Below are 17,135 nucleotides of genomic sequence, written 5' to 3'. Positions count from 1 at the left end.
TGGGAGGCAGAGGTGCCTTCTGATGGTCTCTTCTGCCCTCACCCTGCATCGTTATGTTCTAGGTGGCTATGGACCGCCCCCTGCAGGAAGAGGAGCCCCACCACCACCTCCGCCATTCACATCCTACATTGTGTCCACCCCCCCTGGGGGCTTCCCCCCTCCTCAGGGCTTCCCGCAGGGCTATGGTGCCCCACCACAGTTCAGTAAGTCTTGGCCAGATGGACACAGGGCTAAGTGCATGGACTGGGCTTACGCTGTAGTCTTGAGGTGCATGTGTGCAGGTCTGCCCTAAGCCATGGGAAGGCCACAGGCAGGGTGCTGGCTGGTTAGTGGTCACCTGCCACCAAGCCCTCTGTTGCCTGTGACCCCCGTGGCCAGCCTTAATGGTCTCCTGTAGCTCCTGCAGGTCCCATGAGCTCATAGCACAAGCACATAATTGCCCAACCAGTACTCCCTTATGTTAGCACCTAAGGAGATAGGTATCTGGCTTCCTCCCTGACCCATGACTGTCCCATGTGCTTTACCAGAACATTGGCTATGCCTGGGTGATTGTGGGTTTCCAGTGGCCCCATATTAAAAGTAAAGAGAAATGAGAATTACCTTGTGGCACCTTACCCAGTATTGCCAGAGATTCCACACAGGACTAGCATCTCATGCCCACAATCCTGACTCCTAAAACAAGGCATCTGGGATAGGTTTCACATTTAGAGCATGTCACATTGCAGGGCTCAGAGGCCACATGTGGTCAGAGGCTGCAGGACTGGTTGTCTGGTCTGAGTCAGGGCCCAGCACATTACAGCCCTCCACCAGATGACTGACTAGAAGCCTTGTACAGAGAAAGCACGCCACCTTCTGGCCTCTCCGACCTTATTTCTAACAAATGGATCTGGTGGGACCTGATCCAATAAGAGGAGGTATGGGGGAAGCTGTTTCTGGCATTTCGGTCAGTTTGGAAAACTGGTAGCCCCAACTGCATAGACGATGCTTAGGTAATTTATCTCCCCAGAACATGTGGACTAGACTATGCCTGGAGGTAGATTCTTGTCCTTGTTAAAGAACTATTAAAAAAAAAAAAAGCCAGGTATGGTGGCCCATGCCTATAATCCTAGGACTCTGGGTCTAGGAGGCCAAGGCAGATAGATCACCTGAGCTCAGGAGTTCAAGACCAGCTTGAACAAGAGTGAGACCCCATCTCTATTTAAAATAGAAAATGAAGGTAGCACCTGTGGCTCAGTGAGTAGGGCACCAGCCCTATATACCGAGGGTGGCGGGTTCAAACCCGGCCCCGGCCAAAGTGCAACAAAAAATAGTCGGGTGTTGTGGCAGATGCTATAGTCCCAGCTATTTGGGAGGCTGAGGCAAGAGAATCGACTAAGCCCAGGAGTTGGAGGTTGCCGTGAGCTGTGACGCCACAGCACTCCATCGAGGACGACAAAGTGAGACTCTATCTCTATAAAAAAGGAAGACTAACTGGGTGTTGTGGCAGGTGCCTGTAGACTTTAGATACTTAGGAGGCCAAGGCAGGAGGATCACTTGAGCCCAAGAGTTTGAGGTTGCTATGACCTATGATGAGCTAATGCCATGGCGGTCTACCCAGGGTGACAGAGTGAGACTCTTCTGAATAACAAACAAAAAGCTACTTTGCTGTTCTGAAATTACTTGCACTTAAATTACTCTCTTACCATTATAGCCAATAGATGCATCATGAGCAGCAACACCATCTTGGGTTCTTCTTGCTCTAGAATGGATCCATCATTCCTTATGTGGACTTTTTTTCTTCGAGATAGAGTCTTGCTCTGTTGCCATAGAAAGCCGTGGCATCATTGTAGCTCGCAGCAACTTTAAACTTGGACTACAGTCTTGTACCACCATGCCCTGCTAGTTTTTACTATTTTTAGTAGAGATAGGGTCTTGCTCTTGCTTAGGCTGGTCTCAAACTCCTGAGCTCAAGTGATCCACCTGCCTTGGCCTCCCAGAGTACTAGGTTTACAGGTGTTATGTGGACTAATTAAGGCCTTTCTGCTTTATGGGTTTTTTGATGGTAATCCAGTCTGGGAAGCTCTTGCCAGGCTGGGCCATGGGTCTTCCCCTGGTTGACCCCATAGCCACACACCATATCTTTGTGCCTGTGTGTCTGTAGGTTTTGGCTATGGGCCGCCGCCTCCACCTCCAGATCAGTTTGCCCCTCCGGGGGTTCCTCCTCCACCGGCCACTCCGGGAGCAGCACCTCTGGCCTTCCCTCCACCTCCGTCTCAGGCTGCCCCAGACATGAGCAAACCCCCGACAGCTCAGCCAGACTTTCCCTATAGTCAGTATGGTAAGTGGTCTCTTGCCTTCTTCCCTCAGGTGGACTCCCCTCATTGTTTAATTTTGTTAGCATGTGGCAGGGATGATAGAGGTGGTGTGGGATGGCTGAAGAGAGCTCAGGCCCCAGCTGTGAGTCTAGAGCAGGATCTACCAGGCACAGAAGAACATCCCACAACAGGTGTCCCAGGGTTTGGGGACCTGAGCCAGGGCCAGGGAAGTGAGTCAAGGGTTGGCTCTATGGGCTTCGGGAAGATGGCACAGTAACCACCACTCCTTTGTCAGCTTGAGGTACTCCATGTCCTTTATGAGGCCCCTTGGTGGGTTTCGGTTTCTGGCACCATTAGTCCCCCTGCAGGTGCAGGTGCAGGGTTGAGGTTTGAATCTATATCAGGTCTGCCATTGACACAGGCTGGACTTGAGGTGGCTTGTCATGGCTTGGGTGCTGCCTAATAGGATCTGCAGGTGGCACATGTGGCTTCAGGGCTAGGAACTTGTTAGAGGACAGGGATAGAATGGAGTGCGTTTCTGCATGTCTGCTATTCTTGTCCTATACTGAACGTGGTATCAAAACTAGCCTCAGTCAGTATGGATGCAGTGATCTTAGCAGGGAGGGCTGGAGGCCTGGGGGCCTCTTTGCACTGGCAGCTCTTTATAGCATTTGGGGACACTCTTGTAGGCAGGGCCTGAGACCCTGGTTCCTGTATGCAATGGTCTGAGCTCGTGCTCCAAAGTAGCCACCAGCTTCCAGAGTGCTGTGAAAGCTATCCCCTCAGCTCTGAATTTTCCATTCTGGAGGTCATCTGGCCTTGGTTGTTGCAACTGTTTCACTCAAGGTGTCTGTGTGCATTCTTGCCCCCCCTGAAAAGCCCTGACCTGTCCACAGTTGGCCAGGTGTGCTAAAGTACTGTGCATATCTGCCTACTATTCTCTGTCAGGGCTGCCCTGGGTTAGTCACCCTGGTCTCATGTTTGGCCAGACCTGGGTGGTACCTATTCTCCACATCAGGTCCTAGCCCATGCTTTGTTTACATCTTCTGGGCAGGTGTTACAACTGCCACAATCCTCCGACTCTTTTTCCCTCCTGTGTAGGGTGGATTCCTTGGTGTTCTTTGGGCAGGGCCCTTGCTGGTAACCAGGATCTTGACTGGTACAAGGCTCCAGTGGGCCCACCTGTGCCTACATGCACCCCAAGTGGAAAAGCCTGGGATGGGGCTTCCTCCAAAGTATGTGCAGTCAGTAGGCAGGAGCCAGGACTGTCTTCCATTTGAAGATGGTACTATCTGTGTCTTCAGAAGCACCTCCCACGTCCTTGAAATCAGTGGTGCAGACAGATTGGCTATGCAGGGCCAGGTGGCCCCTCTGCCAGTAGAGCCACAGTATAGGTTGGGGCCAAAGGCTCAGTTCCCCACATGCCTGTTGTTAGATGTACCCCAGCAGGGAGGATGGTGTGTGGGCCATCTTAGCACTACTCAGCCCCAGAGGATCAGGACTATGCTCTGCAACAGGGCCAGTGGGGTGTTTTGTCAGACCCTGAGAATGCTGCATTCCATTTGAGAGCTAGGCCTGGAACCTGTCTCTAAACCCAAGGCCTCTCTACCCCTATGTCTTTAGGAGTTAATGAGGAAGAAAGGTGGAGAACAGACAAAAAGGCAGACCAGCGGGTCCACGAAGCTGCTTTGCTTTCTATGCGAGCCCTGCTTTTGTGATTTGAGTGAGATAAAAACTCCCTGAGCTTGTTTTCCTGCCAGAGGCAGTAGGCATGGCCACTGAGGGCACCAGTGCTTCAGGCTGGCGTGTCCTGCCCTGTAGGAGTAAGGATGCTGAGGCCAGATGACAAGTCCAAGCAGCCTTGCTCAGAGGTCAGCACCAACCAAGAGAGGCTGCCATGTGGGGATCACCACCTCACCCAGAGCTTATGGACTCTCTTCTCCCAGCAGGTTACGGGCAGGACTTGAGCGGCTTTGGACAGGGCTTCTCGGACCCCAGCCAGCAGCCCCCCTCCTATGGGGGCCCCTCGGTGCCAGGGTCTGGGGGCCCCCCGGCCGGCAGCAGTGGCTTTGGACGAGGTCAAAACCATAACGTGCAAGGATTCCACCCCTACCGACGCTAGCCTGCAGCATGTGGACATCTGCATGGCTGAGACCCAGGATTTGAAACTTGTGAACTCGTGACAATCACAAACTTGGCGGAAAAGTAGCAACTCAACCTTGGGGGGCGGGGGGAGGGGTGTAAGGCTTTTGCAGGTGGCTGTGGGTGTCTGGACTGAGGTTTTTAAATATATTTCTTTCTCTAACCCATCAGCACAATAAAAAAAAGTCACTGGTTCAACAACAGGGTTTAAAAAAAAAGTCTGCAGCTTTAATTCAAAACTTCAGGTTTCTTTTTTCTTCCTTTTTTTGAAATTATTTTCCTGAGCCTTTTGTTTTACCGTATATTGTAAACTTTTATGTTAAAGAAAAAATATACATTTACAAATTGTGAGATTTTTAAGAGAAATTTTCTACGATGTATACTGGCTTATTTTTTAATTTAAAACAGGGTTTCCGTCGGCACTGGTGGATGTGGGGCACGTTTTTATTCCCCTCACTCCTGGCTTAGGGGGGTTGGGACTCGTTGGTCCAAAAACTCTGGGATCTTAAAGAAGAAATCTACTGTGTTTTTGTTTTTTGTTTAATTCCTTGCTTTTGTCGACTGACCTGCCTGTAGTGTTTGCAGGTGCACTGTGGGGGTCGCTCACAGCCGGCCAGAACACCCTTGGACTGCAGCAGCAGCCTTACTGGAAGCGACCTCCCTCAGGCACATGGCTTCAGGGTGATTCCCATTGACCAGTTTGACCCTGGTTTGAATAAAGAGAAGTGCGTTTGGATTAGAAACCCACGTTGTGTCCGCGTTTTCCCTACTTGGTCTCCGGCCTGTGCTGACACTTCTGGGCCTGAGCAAGGTCTGAGCTGCACCCTTGCCCCGGCTTCAGCTCTTAGTGATGGTCATTCTATGGAAGCTTTCCTGGAGACATCACCCAGGACACTGGCCTGACGGTGGGTGGGGAGGACATCCTTCATTGCATCTTGGGGTTCTGACAGATGGTGAATTTTAGGATGCCACTTGTTTGGCCACTTGTTTCTGGGAATACGGACATCAAGGCTATGTCCTGCCCACCTGTTCTTGTGTCAGGGGTGGGCCTGCATTCCAGTGCAGGGCTCCTGGCTCAGCCACCCTCTCCCCAGCTCAAGCATTTTAATCATGTCTGGCTACAGAAGGTGATGTATCCACAGGTTCTGGGGATTAGGGAGGGACAGCTTTGGGTGCTGATACTCTGTCATTCTAGCGTGGACAATCAAGACTTTAATGGCTGGGCACCTGTAGTTCAGTGTTTAGGGCACTGGCCACATCCACTGGGCCTGCTAAACAAAATAGCTGGGCGTTGGCTTGGTGCCAGCCATATACACCAGAGCTGGCAGGTTCCAATCCAGCCCAGGCCTGCCAAACAACGATGACAACTACAACCAAAAAATAGCCGGGCATTGTGGCCGGTGCCTGTAGTCCCAGCTACTTTAGAGGCTGGGGGAAGAGAATTGCTTAAGCCCAAGAGTTTGAGGTTGCTGTGAGCTGTGGTGCTACGGTACTCTATTGAGAGCGACAAAAGTAAACTTCTATCTCAAAAAGTTTAAAATCTAAGGAGGACCAGGAAGTCCAAAATACTTCAGATACTTACAGTGCTGGGCTGGATATAATGAGCAAGACAGCCAGAAGACTCTATCACTAGTTTACTTTGGGGAGAGCTAAGAAAAGGAACACCTGCAGCAGACAGCCCCTTGGGCCTGGGCCACAGAACTAGCCCTATACGCCCTGTTTTCAGAGCTCTCTGCCATCTCGAGCTGCTGGTGTCCCCAGGTTACAGAAGGGTTAGGCAGGAGTGGGCCCTCTTCTCCATACCATACAGAATCACAATGGTAAGAGTTCTTTCCTGGGCGGCGCCTGTGGCTCAGTGAGTAGGGCGCCGGCCCCATATGCCAAGGGTGGTGGGTTCAAACCCGGCCCCGGCCAAACTGCAACAAAAAAATAGCCGGGCGTTGTGGTGGGCGCCTGTAGTCCCAGCTGCTCGGGAGGCTGAGGCAAGAGAATCACATAAGCCCAAGAGCCAGAGGTTGCTGTGAGCCGTGTGACGCCACGGCACTCTACCAAGGGCGGTAAAGTGAGACTTTGTCTCTACAAAAAAAAAAAAAAAAAAAGAGTTCTTTCCTGTTGTGAGATTCATTATCTGCAAAATTAATTCCCCTGGCAAAGGAGCATCATGAAAAAATCAACAGGTTTCCGGCCAGCCAAGGAGCTCCCAGGATGGTGTTTGCTACATGCAAATGGACAGACACTTGTTAGGTAATACCTCATCTTGTGCAGGTCCCAAGCACAGGCCCTGTGCTCCCTGGGGGCAGGGAGAGTCTGGCTTCTTATGGGTAGAGTTTAATTGGCTTCCCTCTGGTACTGTGAACACAGCTGAAGAGGGCTTATTAGCTTCCTTTGTCATTTGACACTTTCCTGGGGCTGGCTCCATGACCAATCGTCTAGAGCCACTTCCTCTTTTACCCACCCTGAGGACTCTGGCTACCTACAGGTGGGGCCTCTTGGATTCCCCAAATCCTTGTCTTTACTGGCCTGGGCATTTATTTATTTTTGAGACAGTCTCACTATGTCACCCTGGGTAGAGTGCCGTGGTGTCACAGTTCACAGCAACCTCAAACTCCTGGGCTTAAGCGAGTCTCTTGCCTCAGCCTCCCAAGTAGCTGGGACTACAAGCACCCACCACAATGCCTGGCTATTTTTATTGTTGTTGTTGTCATAGTTGTTTGGCAGGCCCAGGCCAGGTTTGAACTTGCCAGCCCCAGTGTATGTGGCTGGCACCCTAGCCACTGAGCAATAGGTGCTAAGCTGGCATTTTCTTCTTACTGACTCATCCCTAGATATTAATGACTTCCACTATGTATAACAGACAGTCCCAGAATTGTTCCAGGCTCACAGGGAAACCGAGGCACAGAAACTGAGCAGAATCAGATGGGACAGCATAGGCCTTTGTTTCAGTAGCACCCAAGTCATCCGGTCTCAGGACCTTTGCACTGGTCTCTGTACCAGAATTTAGGGCTGCCTACCGTGTTATTGCTGCTATTCAGACAGGTGTCGCATTATGAGAACTGCCTCCTTAGATGATTTCAGTGTGCAAACATCACAGTGTACTCACAGACCTAGACTAGTAGCTATACTGTATGGTAGAGATGCAACCTGCACAGCTTGAGACTACTGAGTACTGTAGGCAACTAACATAATGGTGAGTGTTTGTCTCTAAACATATCTGAACACAGGAAAGATACAATAAATATATGGTATTGACCACCATTGTATATGTAGTCTGTTGATGAAAAGATCATTATGGGATTTATAACTGCTTCAGTTTATATCTGCCATTTTCCTTTTTGTTTTCTCTATGTCACCTGGCTTTTTCTTGTGTTGTTCTGTTTTCTTTTGCATTAAGTAATATTTTTTATTTTTTAAATGCTTGTATCCTATATATTTTTTAAAATTGTGGTAAAATACACATAAAACCACCATCTAAACCATTTTAAGTGTATGATTCAATGGTATTACACATTTTTGTGCAATCATCGCCATCCTCCATTTCCAGAACTTTCTCATCTTCCCAAACTGAAACTCAGTCCCCATGAAACATTAATTTTCCAACCCCTTCCCAGCCCCTGGCACCCATCATTCTACTTTCTGTCTCTGTGACTCTGAGGACTCTACAGACCTGGGAGTGGAATCACACTGTATGACCTGTGTCTGGCTTCTTTCACTGAGCATGATGTTCTCAAAGTCCAGCCATCATGTAACCTGTGTCAGAGTATTCCGTCATAGGGATGGATCACTTGTTTTGCTTCCACCTTCTGTCTGTTGTGAATTCTGCTCCTGTGAACATGGAGTCCCTCCTTCTTATGCTTTGGGTCTCTGCCCAGAAGTGAGATAGCTGGGTCATATAATAACTGCATCTTAGTCATCTTCAGGTTTATGCCCACTTAATTCCAGTGAGCTGTAGAGGGTTTTGTAGCTCATACACTATTTGAGGTATGGTGGTTATTACACTTATGCTATCCTGTTATAAACCCGGTAATGCATTGTCACAGATGCTGACTTTTTTTTTTTTTGTAGAGACAGAGTCTCACTTTATGGCCCTTGGTAGAGTGCCGTGGCCTCACATAGCTCACAGCAACCTCCAACTCCTGGGCTTAAGCGATTCTCTTGCCTCAGCCTCCCGAGTAGCTGGGACTACAGGCGCCGGCCACAGCACCCGGCTATTTTTTGGTTTTGCAGTTTGGCCGGGGCTGGGTTTGAACCCCCCACCCTCGGTATATGGGGCGCCGCCCCTACTTCTTCTTTTTTTTTTTTTTTTTTAGAAATAGTCTCACTTTGTCGCCCACAGTAGTGTGCCGTACATCACAGCTCACAGCAACCTCCAGCTCTTGGGCTTAGGCGATTCTCCTGCCTCAGCCTCCCAAGTAGTTGGGACTACAGGTGCCCACCATAACGCCCTGCTATTTTTTTGTTGTTGAACCCACCACCCTCGGTATATGGGGCCAACGCCCTACTCACTGAGCCACAGGCGCCGCCCCACAGATGCTGACTTTATTTAATGATTTATGTCTGTTAAAGCCTGGCTGTTTTTCCAGAGGGCCAGTGTCCCCTTTGTGTCCCGACATCTGTAATGACCTGTTCCTTATGTAAGTAACCATGTGCCTCACCCAGTGGGACCCAAACCACACCTACTTTCAAACAACACTGGCTGCATAAATACTTGTTGAGAGTATTTTTGTAGGGGACAAAACATGAGCCTGAGGCTCAATAAAGGGTAATGACGTGTCCCAAGAGCCTTCCCAGGAGGAAGGGGCTCCGCAGAACCGCGGTAGCTACCCTTTTGATACCAGCAGCCTGTGTTCTGCCCTCCGAACGGCAGAGGGCGCGCGTCTGCCGCTGGGGAGACGGAAGCGCTAGAGCGCGCACAGCCGAGGGGCGTGACTCGCCAGCGACCTCGCGATAACTGCGCAGGCGCAGGTAGGAGGGGCCTTTTCCGGGAAAGCGACAAGATGGTGAGTGTTGCCGTTTAGCGCGTCTTACTTGACCTATCCGGCTCCATCCGAACTTTAGTTATGCCGTGGGGTTCGGGGCCAAGGCTCGTGGTTGCGGCGGCCGCTTTTGGCTCCCAGGGCTGCGGAATGGGAACGCAAGGTGGGCCCGCTAGTTGTGGACGCCGGAAGGCGGGGAAGGCCGGACGGGTCCCTGAGCTCCGGAGCTGTGCAGGCCTCCTCGGAGGGTCTCGAGGTGCTATGTCCCCGCGGGGACTTCGGCCTGGTGATCTCGCCTGCGTCGGCGGGGGCGTCCGGGGCCGCGGGAGGTGGGTGTCGGCTTCCCGCTGATCCCCTGCCCACGTCCGCGCAGGCAGAAGTGGAGCAAAAGAAGAAGCGGACCTTCCGCAAGTTCACCTACCGTGGCGTGGATCTCGACCAGTTGCTGGATATGTCCTAGTAAGGCGGCAGGACGGGGGCCTCCCCGGGGGACCGCGGGTGGGCCAGGAGGTCCCTGCGCTAGTCTGCCCTTTTCAACTGGCTGGAAATGGAAACGCTGCGTGCAGCCCACTGTCTTAAGGAAATTGGCAGCGGGATGGGCGTGCGTGACCTCTGTAGGCTTCCTAGGCAGGGCGGTAGTGGTCTGACTCGTGCTTTGAAGGCCCGTCCCTGGCCGGGGCGCGGTGGCTAACGCCTGTACACCCAACACTGGAGGCCGAGGCGGGCCGATTGCTTGAGCTCGGGAGTTGGAGACCAGTCTGAGACCCCGTCTCTAAAAAATAGCCGGGCATCGGTTCGGTGCCCGTAGCTCAGTGGTTAGGGCGCCGGCTACATACACCTATGCTGGTGGGTTCGAACCCGGCCCGGGCCAGCTAAACAACAATGAGAACTGCAACAAGAAAATAGCCTGGCGTTGTGGCGGCGCCTGTAGTCCCAGCTACTTGGGGAGCTGAGGCAAGAGAATCGCTTGAGCCCAAGAGTTTGAGGTTGCTGTGAGCTATGACGCCATGGCATTCAACCCCAGGAAGACTGAGACTGCCTCTGGGGACTAAAAAAAAAAAAGGCAGGCTGTCCCTGTTGGGGGTGGGGTGTGAAGTCCTGGCTCCCGAGGGTGCACAGGAGAGCTTGCTGACACCTGAGTTGCTGCCTGGCACGGGGGAGCCACTCAGCTCCTTGGGCTTTCTGCAGTCTTCTACCTTACTGGGGGTGCCTCCAATTGGCTCCAGGCTTGGATTTTGTAGATGCCTTTGGCTTTAGCTATGTTACTTTTGTGGATACACCATTTTGTCCATGAGGTTCCATTGCTAAGCCGCTTTGAGACACTGGTCCTTTTCTTTCTTAATTTTTCTTTTTAATTTGATTGTTTTGAGACAGAGGCTATCATCTGGACTGGAGTGCAATTGCATGATCATAGCTCATTGCAGTCTTGAACTCCAATGCTAGAGTAATCCTCCCGCCTCAGCCTCCCAAACACCAGGGACTACAGGCTCATTCCTCCGTGCTTGGAATTTTAGGGCTGAAGTGATTCTCCTGTCTTGGCCTCCCAGAGTGCTGGTATTACAGGCCCTCCTTTTATGTAGTCTGGGTTTCCTGCGGAAACGCTTCCATGTTCTTTAATTTGAGAGGTTCATCCCAATTATGGGGAAGGAGGCATCTGTGGCTATGGAGGGAGTCTCGGGCCACCCACACTGCCTGTGCTGTCCCCCCAGTGAGCAGCTGATGCAGCTTTACAGTGCTCGCCAGCGGCGGCGGCTGAACAGAGGCTTGCGCCGCAAGCAGCACTCACTGCTGAAGCGCTTGCGTAAGGCCAAGAAGGAGGCACCACCCATGGAGAAGCCAGAGGTGGTGAAGACACACCTGCGGGACATGATCATCCTACCTGAAATGGTGGGCAGCATGGTGGGTGTCTACAATGGCAAGACCTTCAACCAGGTGGAGATTAAGGTACGTATGGTAGATTGTCCATGAGGGTTGTCCTGGGGTGGCTGGGTTGCCTATCCTCCAACAGTCACCTGAAGCCCACCTCTGTTCCCACAGCCTGAGATGATCGGTCACTACCTAGGGGAGTTCTCCATCACCTACAAGCCTGTGAAGCATGGCCGTCCTGGCATTGGGGCCACCCACTCCTCCCGCTTCATCCCTCTCAAGTAGGCTGCCCAGCCAATAAAGATACTTCTCCAGTTCTCAAGTGTACATACCTTTTCAAGCCTCTGGGGCAGACATTTCATCATCCCCTTTGGAAGAGGTCTGATTCACAGTAAGAGGCTGGGTAGTATGCACTCATGGCAAGTCCTGGCTAGGTGTAATATCTCCCCTCCAGCCCCTTCCATCTCTGGGGCCTTACATCCTTAGGTTCATGCTTCAGCTGGGGTGGGTCCCACAGGGGAGGTGTGTGAGCTGAGTCTCTGCCCCTCCCAGCTTCATGCACATGCCTGAGGCTCCTGACGCTGTGTTCACCTGTCCTTCTGGAGGCTTTACTGCTCCTATATGCTCCTGAGAGGCTGCAGCCAACCCTAGTCCTCCATCTCCCAGGACAGTGGGGTGTCTAGTGGGTGGGTTATACAATACTAAAGGGCCTGATGTATTCCTGAGCAGATGTGTCTCTTCATAAGGGGAAGAAATGTTGGGCCTGTAGGGTGCTTGAAAGAACAAGCAAAAGGTGGTCATGCCTCTGGGACAGCTGGGCTGGAGGTACAGGGTCATATGTGGGCTCTCTGATAGTCAGTAGAAGAATATGATGGGAGCCAGTGAGAAGGGTCAGAGTCACCATCATCCATGGAGGTGGGGGGGACAGGGAGATGTTAGCTTTAGTGCCCATTGGGTGTCCACTAGAGCAGTTCAGGTGGCTGTTAGGTGCTGCACCTTAGTGAGGTCTCCCAAAAGAATAGTGGTCAGGGGGTGGTAGAGTGATTGAAAGGCCCATACCCCTTCTTGGTGATGGCCACCTGTGACTGTTGTCCAGATTTCAACTCCATTTGATCATGCTCATGGTTTGGAATCCCATAACAGTGTGGGTCATTTTATTTGCAGTCTCTGGTTGGGAAGCAAGTAGATGCAGTGAAAGGACGGATCCACAGGGTTAGAAACTTGGTTCAGTTCAGCGGAAAGACCTACAGTGTACAGACATGGCAGCTGGATAGGAGACTCCTCAGTTCTCACCCCACTTTTCTCTTGCATCCATCTGCCCTGGGGAACCCTATTCTGAACTCTGTAAACTGAGCAGGAGGTCTGGCAAGGGAGAAGCTCTAAGACGACTGGAGAGATTGTGATTTCCTGTTGCAATGGGTGAAACCAGAGAGCCCAGAGCAAACCTCTGCAGATCTGGTGCTTCTCAATGTCTACACTCGGGTAAGCCTGAGAGAGCTTAGGTTGCAGGGCTCATTTTGTTCTATACAGTTGGTTGTACTAAGTGTTCATTTTTCATTCAATAAAATATCAGGGACATCGTTCTATGTCAGTACAGATCTGCATAACCTTTTCTCAAGAAATACAATTCACATTCCATAAAACTTTACAAAACCATATAACCATCACCACTAATTTCCAGAACATTGTGGAAGCCTGGTCCCATTAGCAATCACTCTCTGGTAACCACTGATTTAGTTCTTTCTTGATTTATTTTTTATTTTTGAGGCAAAGTCTCACCCATAGTCCTGGGTAGAGTGCTAAGGCATCATGGCTGACAGCAACCTCAGATTCCTGGGCTCAAGCAATTCTCTTACCTCAGCCACTCGAGTAGTTGGGGCTACAGGCGCCTGCTACAACATCAGGCTATTTTTTAGAGACCAGGTCCTGCTCTGGCTCAGGCTGGTTTTGAACCTGTGAGCTCAGGTGATCCACCCCCCTCAACCTCCCAGAGTACTAGAATTTATTATTATTTTATTTATTTTTTTTGTAGAGACAGAGTCTCACTTTATGGCCCTCGGTAGAGTGCCGTGGCCTCAGACAGCTCACAGCAACCTCCAACTCCTGGGCTTAAGCGATTCTCTTGCCTCAGCCTCCCGAGTAGCTGGGACTACAGGTGCCTGCCACAACGCCCGGCTTTTTTTTTTTGGTTGCAGTTTGGCTGGGGCTGGGTTTGAACCCGCCACCCTTGGTATATGGGGCCCGTGCCTTACCGACTGAGCCACAGGTGCCGCCCCTAGAATTTATTTTGAAACAGCTTTATTAAGATGGTTCTCATACCATACAGTTCAAAGTGTGCAAGTCAGTGGTTTTTGTTTTTGTTCAACATATTCATAAATATGTGGAACTATGATTAAAGTTCAGAATTTTCATCATCTTATTAAAAAACCCTGCCTTCTCCTATTCCCTCAGCCTTAAGCACTAATGTACATTCTGTGCTTCTATATTTCCCTCTTTACTCTCATAGCTATAAAGCAGAACAGCCTTGCTTGGGGGAGACAGGCAAGAAAACTGGGATGGCTGGGCATGGTAACTCACATGTGTAAATTAGCTAAAGCTCTTTGGGAGGCCAAGGTGGGTAGATTGCTAGAGATCATGAGTTTGAGACCAGCCTGAGCAAGAGCAAGACCCTGTCTGTACTGAAAATACAGAAAAACTAGGGCGGCGCCTGTGGCTCAGTCCGTAAGGCGCCGGCCCCATATATGGAGGGTGGCAGGTTCAAACCCGGCCCCGGCTAAACTGCAACCAAAAAATAGCCGGGCGTTGTGGCGGGCACCTGTAGTCCCAGCTACTTGGGAGGCTGAGGCAAGAGAATCGCTTAAGCCCAGGAGTTGGAGGTTGCTGTGAACTGTGTGAGGCCACGGCACTCTACCAAGGGCCATAAAGTGAGACTCTGACTCTACAAAAAAAATATATAGAAAAACTAGAGCTGAGTGCAGTGGCTAGCGCCTATAATCTTAGCACTTGAGCTCATAGGTTTAAGACCCCATTTCTAAAAATAGCTGGGTGTTGTGGCAGGTGCCCGTATTCCCAGCTCCTCAGGAGGCTGGCACAAGAGAATCACTTGAGCCCAAAAGTTTGAGGTTTCTGTGAGCTGTGATGTCAGAGCACTCTACCAAGGTGAAAGAACGAAAAAGCCCAACATTGTGATGGGCATCTGCAGTCCCAGCTACTTGGGAGGTTAAAAAGCAAAAGGGTCATTTGAGTCCAGGAGTTTGAGGTTGCTGTGAACTAAGATGATGGCACTCTACCTAGGGTGTGTTTCATGGGGATCCTTTTGAGGCTGTATTTGAAGCCCACAGCATGATTAGGAAAGTGTTCCAGAGGAGTTTTCAGTGGCTTTAGCATTCCGAGCAATTGTCATCTGTTGCCCTCTGTGGGCTCTTTATCCTAATGGATGTATCCAAAGTTGTGTGTGCTCCTGTGTAACATCAAATTTACCCAGGAGAGGGATGTACAATTTCCTAAACTAGTACAAACCTAGTACATAGATCACAGGAAATTGTGCATCCCTCTATGTACTAACCTAGTACATAGATCCCAGGTGGGGTATATTGAACTAAGCCAAGGTGAGCTCAGGCATTCAAGACCAGCCCGAGCAAGAGTGAGAACCCTGTCTCTACTAAAAATAGAATAACTAGCTAAACTAGCGAGGCTGGGCTCAGTTCACACCTGTAATCCTAGCACTCTGGAAGGGTTGAGGTGGGTAGATGGCCCTGAGCTCACAGGTTTGAGACCACCCTGAGCAAGAGTGAGACCCCATCTCTAAAAATAACCGGGGGTTTGTGGCGGATGCCTGTAGTCCCAGCTACTGGGCGGCTCAGGCAAGAGAATTGCTTGAGCCCAAGAGTTTGAGGTTGCTTGGTTTGGTGCCTATAACTCAAGCGGCTAAGGCGCCAGCCACATACACCAGAGCTGGCAGGTTCCAATCTAGCCCGAGCCTGCCAACTACAACCAAAACATAGCCGGGCATTATGGTGGATGCCTGTAGTCCCAGCTACTTGGGAGGCTGAGGCAAGAGAATTGCCTAAGCCCAGGAGTTGGAGTTTACTGTGAGCTGTGATGCTACAGCACTCAACTGAGGGCAACAGCTTGAGGCTCTTTCTCAAAAAAAAAAATAAAGTATAAGGTTGCTGTCAGCCATGATATCATTGCACTCAACTGAGGGTGACAAAATGAAACTGTCTCAAAAAAGAAAAACTATAGACAGGCGTTGTGGCCGGCGCCTGTAGTCCTAGCTGCTTGGGAGGCTGAGGCAAGAGAATCACGTAGGCCCAAGAGTTAGAGGTTGCTGTGAGCCGTGTGACCTCATGGCACTCTACCCGAGGGTGGTACAGTGAGACTCTGTCTCTACAAAAAAAAAAAAAAGAAAGAAAAACTAGCTGGGTATTGTGGCTGGTGCCTGTAGTCACAGCTACTTAGGAGGCTGAGATAAGAGGATCCCTGGAGCCTATGAGTTTGAGGTTGTGAGCTGTGACACCACAGCACTCAACCCTAAGGCAACTGAGTGAAACTCTTGTCTCAAAAAAAAAAAAAAAAGATACTTCAAAATTTGCTTGTGGATTGTCCCTTGAGCTTGACTGGGCTTCAAACCAACTAAAAGTTTTCCACAGGCTGGGTGTGGTGCTTCATTCTTGTAATCCCATCATTCTGGGAGACTGAGATAGGAGGATGGCTTGAGCCCAGGAGTTCCAACCAGCCTAAGCAACACAAGAAGACCCATCTCTACAAAAAAATAGAAAAACTAGCCAGTTGTGGTGCATACCTATAGTCCTAGCTACTGGGGAGGCTGAGGCAGGAGGATAACTTGAGCCCAAGAATTCGAGGTTGTTGATTTTTTTTTTTTTTTTTAGATAGGACCTCAGTATGTGGCCCTGGGTAGAGTGCTGTGGCGTCACACTTCACAGCAACCTCAAACTCGTGGGCTTTAAAGCGATTGTCTTGCCTCAGCCTCCGGAGTAATGGGGATTACAGGCGCCCACCACAATGCCTGGCTATTTTTTTGGTTGCAGTTGTCATTGTTTAGCAGGCCTGGTTGGGCTCAAACCAGCCAAACCCGCCCGAGCCAGCTAAACAATGGCAACTGCAACAAAAAAATAGCCAGGCATTGTGGTGGGCGCCTGTAATCCCCATTACTCGGGAGGCGAGGCAAGAGAATCGCTTAAAAGCCCACGAGTTTGAGGTTGCATTGACTCCATGGTGCTCTACCCAGGGTGACATAGTGAGACTCTGTCTCCAAAAAAATAAATAACAAATCTCAAGACTTTTTCCACAGTGGTTGGCACCCTTTTACATCTCCAACTATTACGTCTTTTTGAGGCCTCTAAAAAAAAAAAAAAAAAATGGCTGGTGCTTTTGAGCCACCAGTTCCACCTACAGGAGCAAAGTGGGCATGTACACGTGTGGGGGAGATGTTTGTGAGCCACATTCATGGTTGGGGGCCTTAGGCACTAACTTGGGAACAAACCCAGGAGATGTCTGGTGGGAGTGGAATGAGTGCTGTGGCTGCACATGAAAGTTTTTTTTTTTTGTTTTTTTTTTTTTTGTAGAGACAGAGTCTCACTTTATGGCCCTCGGTAGAGTGCCATGGCATCACACAGCTCACAGCAGCCTCCAACTCCTGGGCTTAAGTGATTCTCTTGCCTCAGCCTCCCAAGTAGCTGGGACTACAGGTGCCCGCCACAACGCCCAGCTATTTTTTGGTTGCAGTTCAGCCGGGGCTGGGTTTGAACCCACCACCCTCGGTATATGGGGCCGGCGCCTTACCAACTGAGCCACAGGCGCCACCCGGTTTTTTGTTTTTTTTTTTTTTTTGAGACAG

The 17,135-nt window shown here is 50.5% G+C and overlaps 2 protein-coding genes across 7 annotated transcripts in view; both read left to right on the top strand.

Moving 5' to 3' along the window:
* Positions 1 to 5,179, top strand: part of DAZAP1 (DAZ associated protein 1) — a 31,931-nt gene extending 26,752 nt beyond the window's left edge. For 3 of the 5 annotated variants that reach the window (XM_053581347.1, XM_053581340.1, XM_053581352.1), the window contains exons 10-12: positions 63 to 203; positions 2,141 to 2,317; positions 4,241 to 5,179. In XM_053581347.1, coding sequence (XP_053437322.1) covers positions 63 to 203; positions 2,141 to 2,317; positions 4,241 to 4,416 — 494 coding nt within the window. In that variant the 3' untranslated portion in view covers positions 4,417 to 5,179. The remainder of the gene's footprint in view (positions 1 to 62; positions 204 to 2,140; positions 2,318 to 4,240) is intronic. The other 2 variants (XM_053581349.1, XM_053581345.1) reach the window with 1 other exon arrangement.
* A 4,236-nt stretch (positions 5,180 to 9,415) lies between these two features.
* RPS15 (ribosomal protein S15) lies at positions 9,416 to 11,609 on the top strand. 2 transcript variants are annotated; one of them, XM_053581311.1, is made up of 4 exons: positions 9,416 to 9,433; positions 9,783 to 9,868; positions 11,119 to 11,353; positions 11,447 to 11,609. In XM_053581311.1, exons 1-4 carry the CDS (start codon positions 9,431 to 9,433, stop codon positions 11,558 to 11,560), a joined length of 438 nt encoding a protein of 145 aa, XP_053437286.1. In that variant the 5' UTR covers positions 9,416 to 9,430; the 3' UTR covers positions 11,561 to 11,609. The 2 variants fall into 2 exon arrangements, with proteins under 2 accessions (XP_053437286.1, XP_053437282.1); XM_053581307.1 differs by lacking the exon at positions 9,416 to 9,433 and adding an exon at positions 9,448 to 9,665 and having other exon boundaries at positions 11,033 to 11,353.
* Positions 11,610 to 17,135: the final 5,526 nt, after the last annotated feature.

The sequence above is a fragment of the Nycticebus coucang genome, chromosome 2, assembly GCF_027406575.1.
Source record: "Nycticebus coucang isolate mNycCou1 chromosome 2, mNycCou1.pri, whole genome shotgun sequence".
NCBI lineage: Eukaryota > Metazoa > Chordata > Mammalia > Primates > Lorisidae > Nycticebus > Nycticebus coucang.
This window is presented reverse-complemented; position numbering and strand designations above follow the sequence as displayed.

What these genes read in the sequence shown, in the direction of transcription:
- RPS15 (XM_053581307.1), top strand. Translation starts at nt 9,494, where the DNA reads ATGCCGTGGGGTTCGGGGCCAAGGCTCGTGGTTGCGGCGGCCGCTTTT. An exon ending in CCTCCTCGGAGGGTCTCGAG is followed by an intron (nt 9,666 to 9,782) that starts GTGCTATGTCCC and finishes ACGTCCGCGCAG; the next exon opens with GCAGAAGTGGAGCAAAAGAA. An exon ending in TCAACCAGGTGGAGATTAAG is followed by an intron (nt 11,354 to 11,446) that starts GTACGTATGGTA and finishes CTGTTCCCACAG; the next exon opens with CCTGAGATGATCGGTCACTA.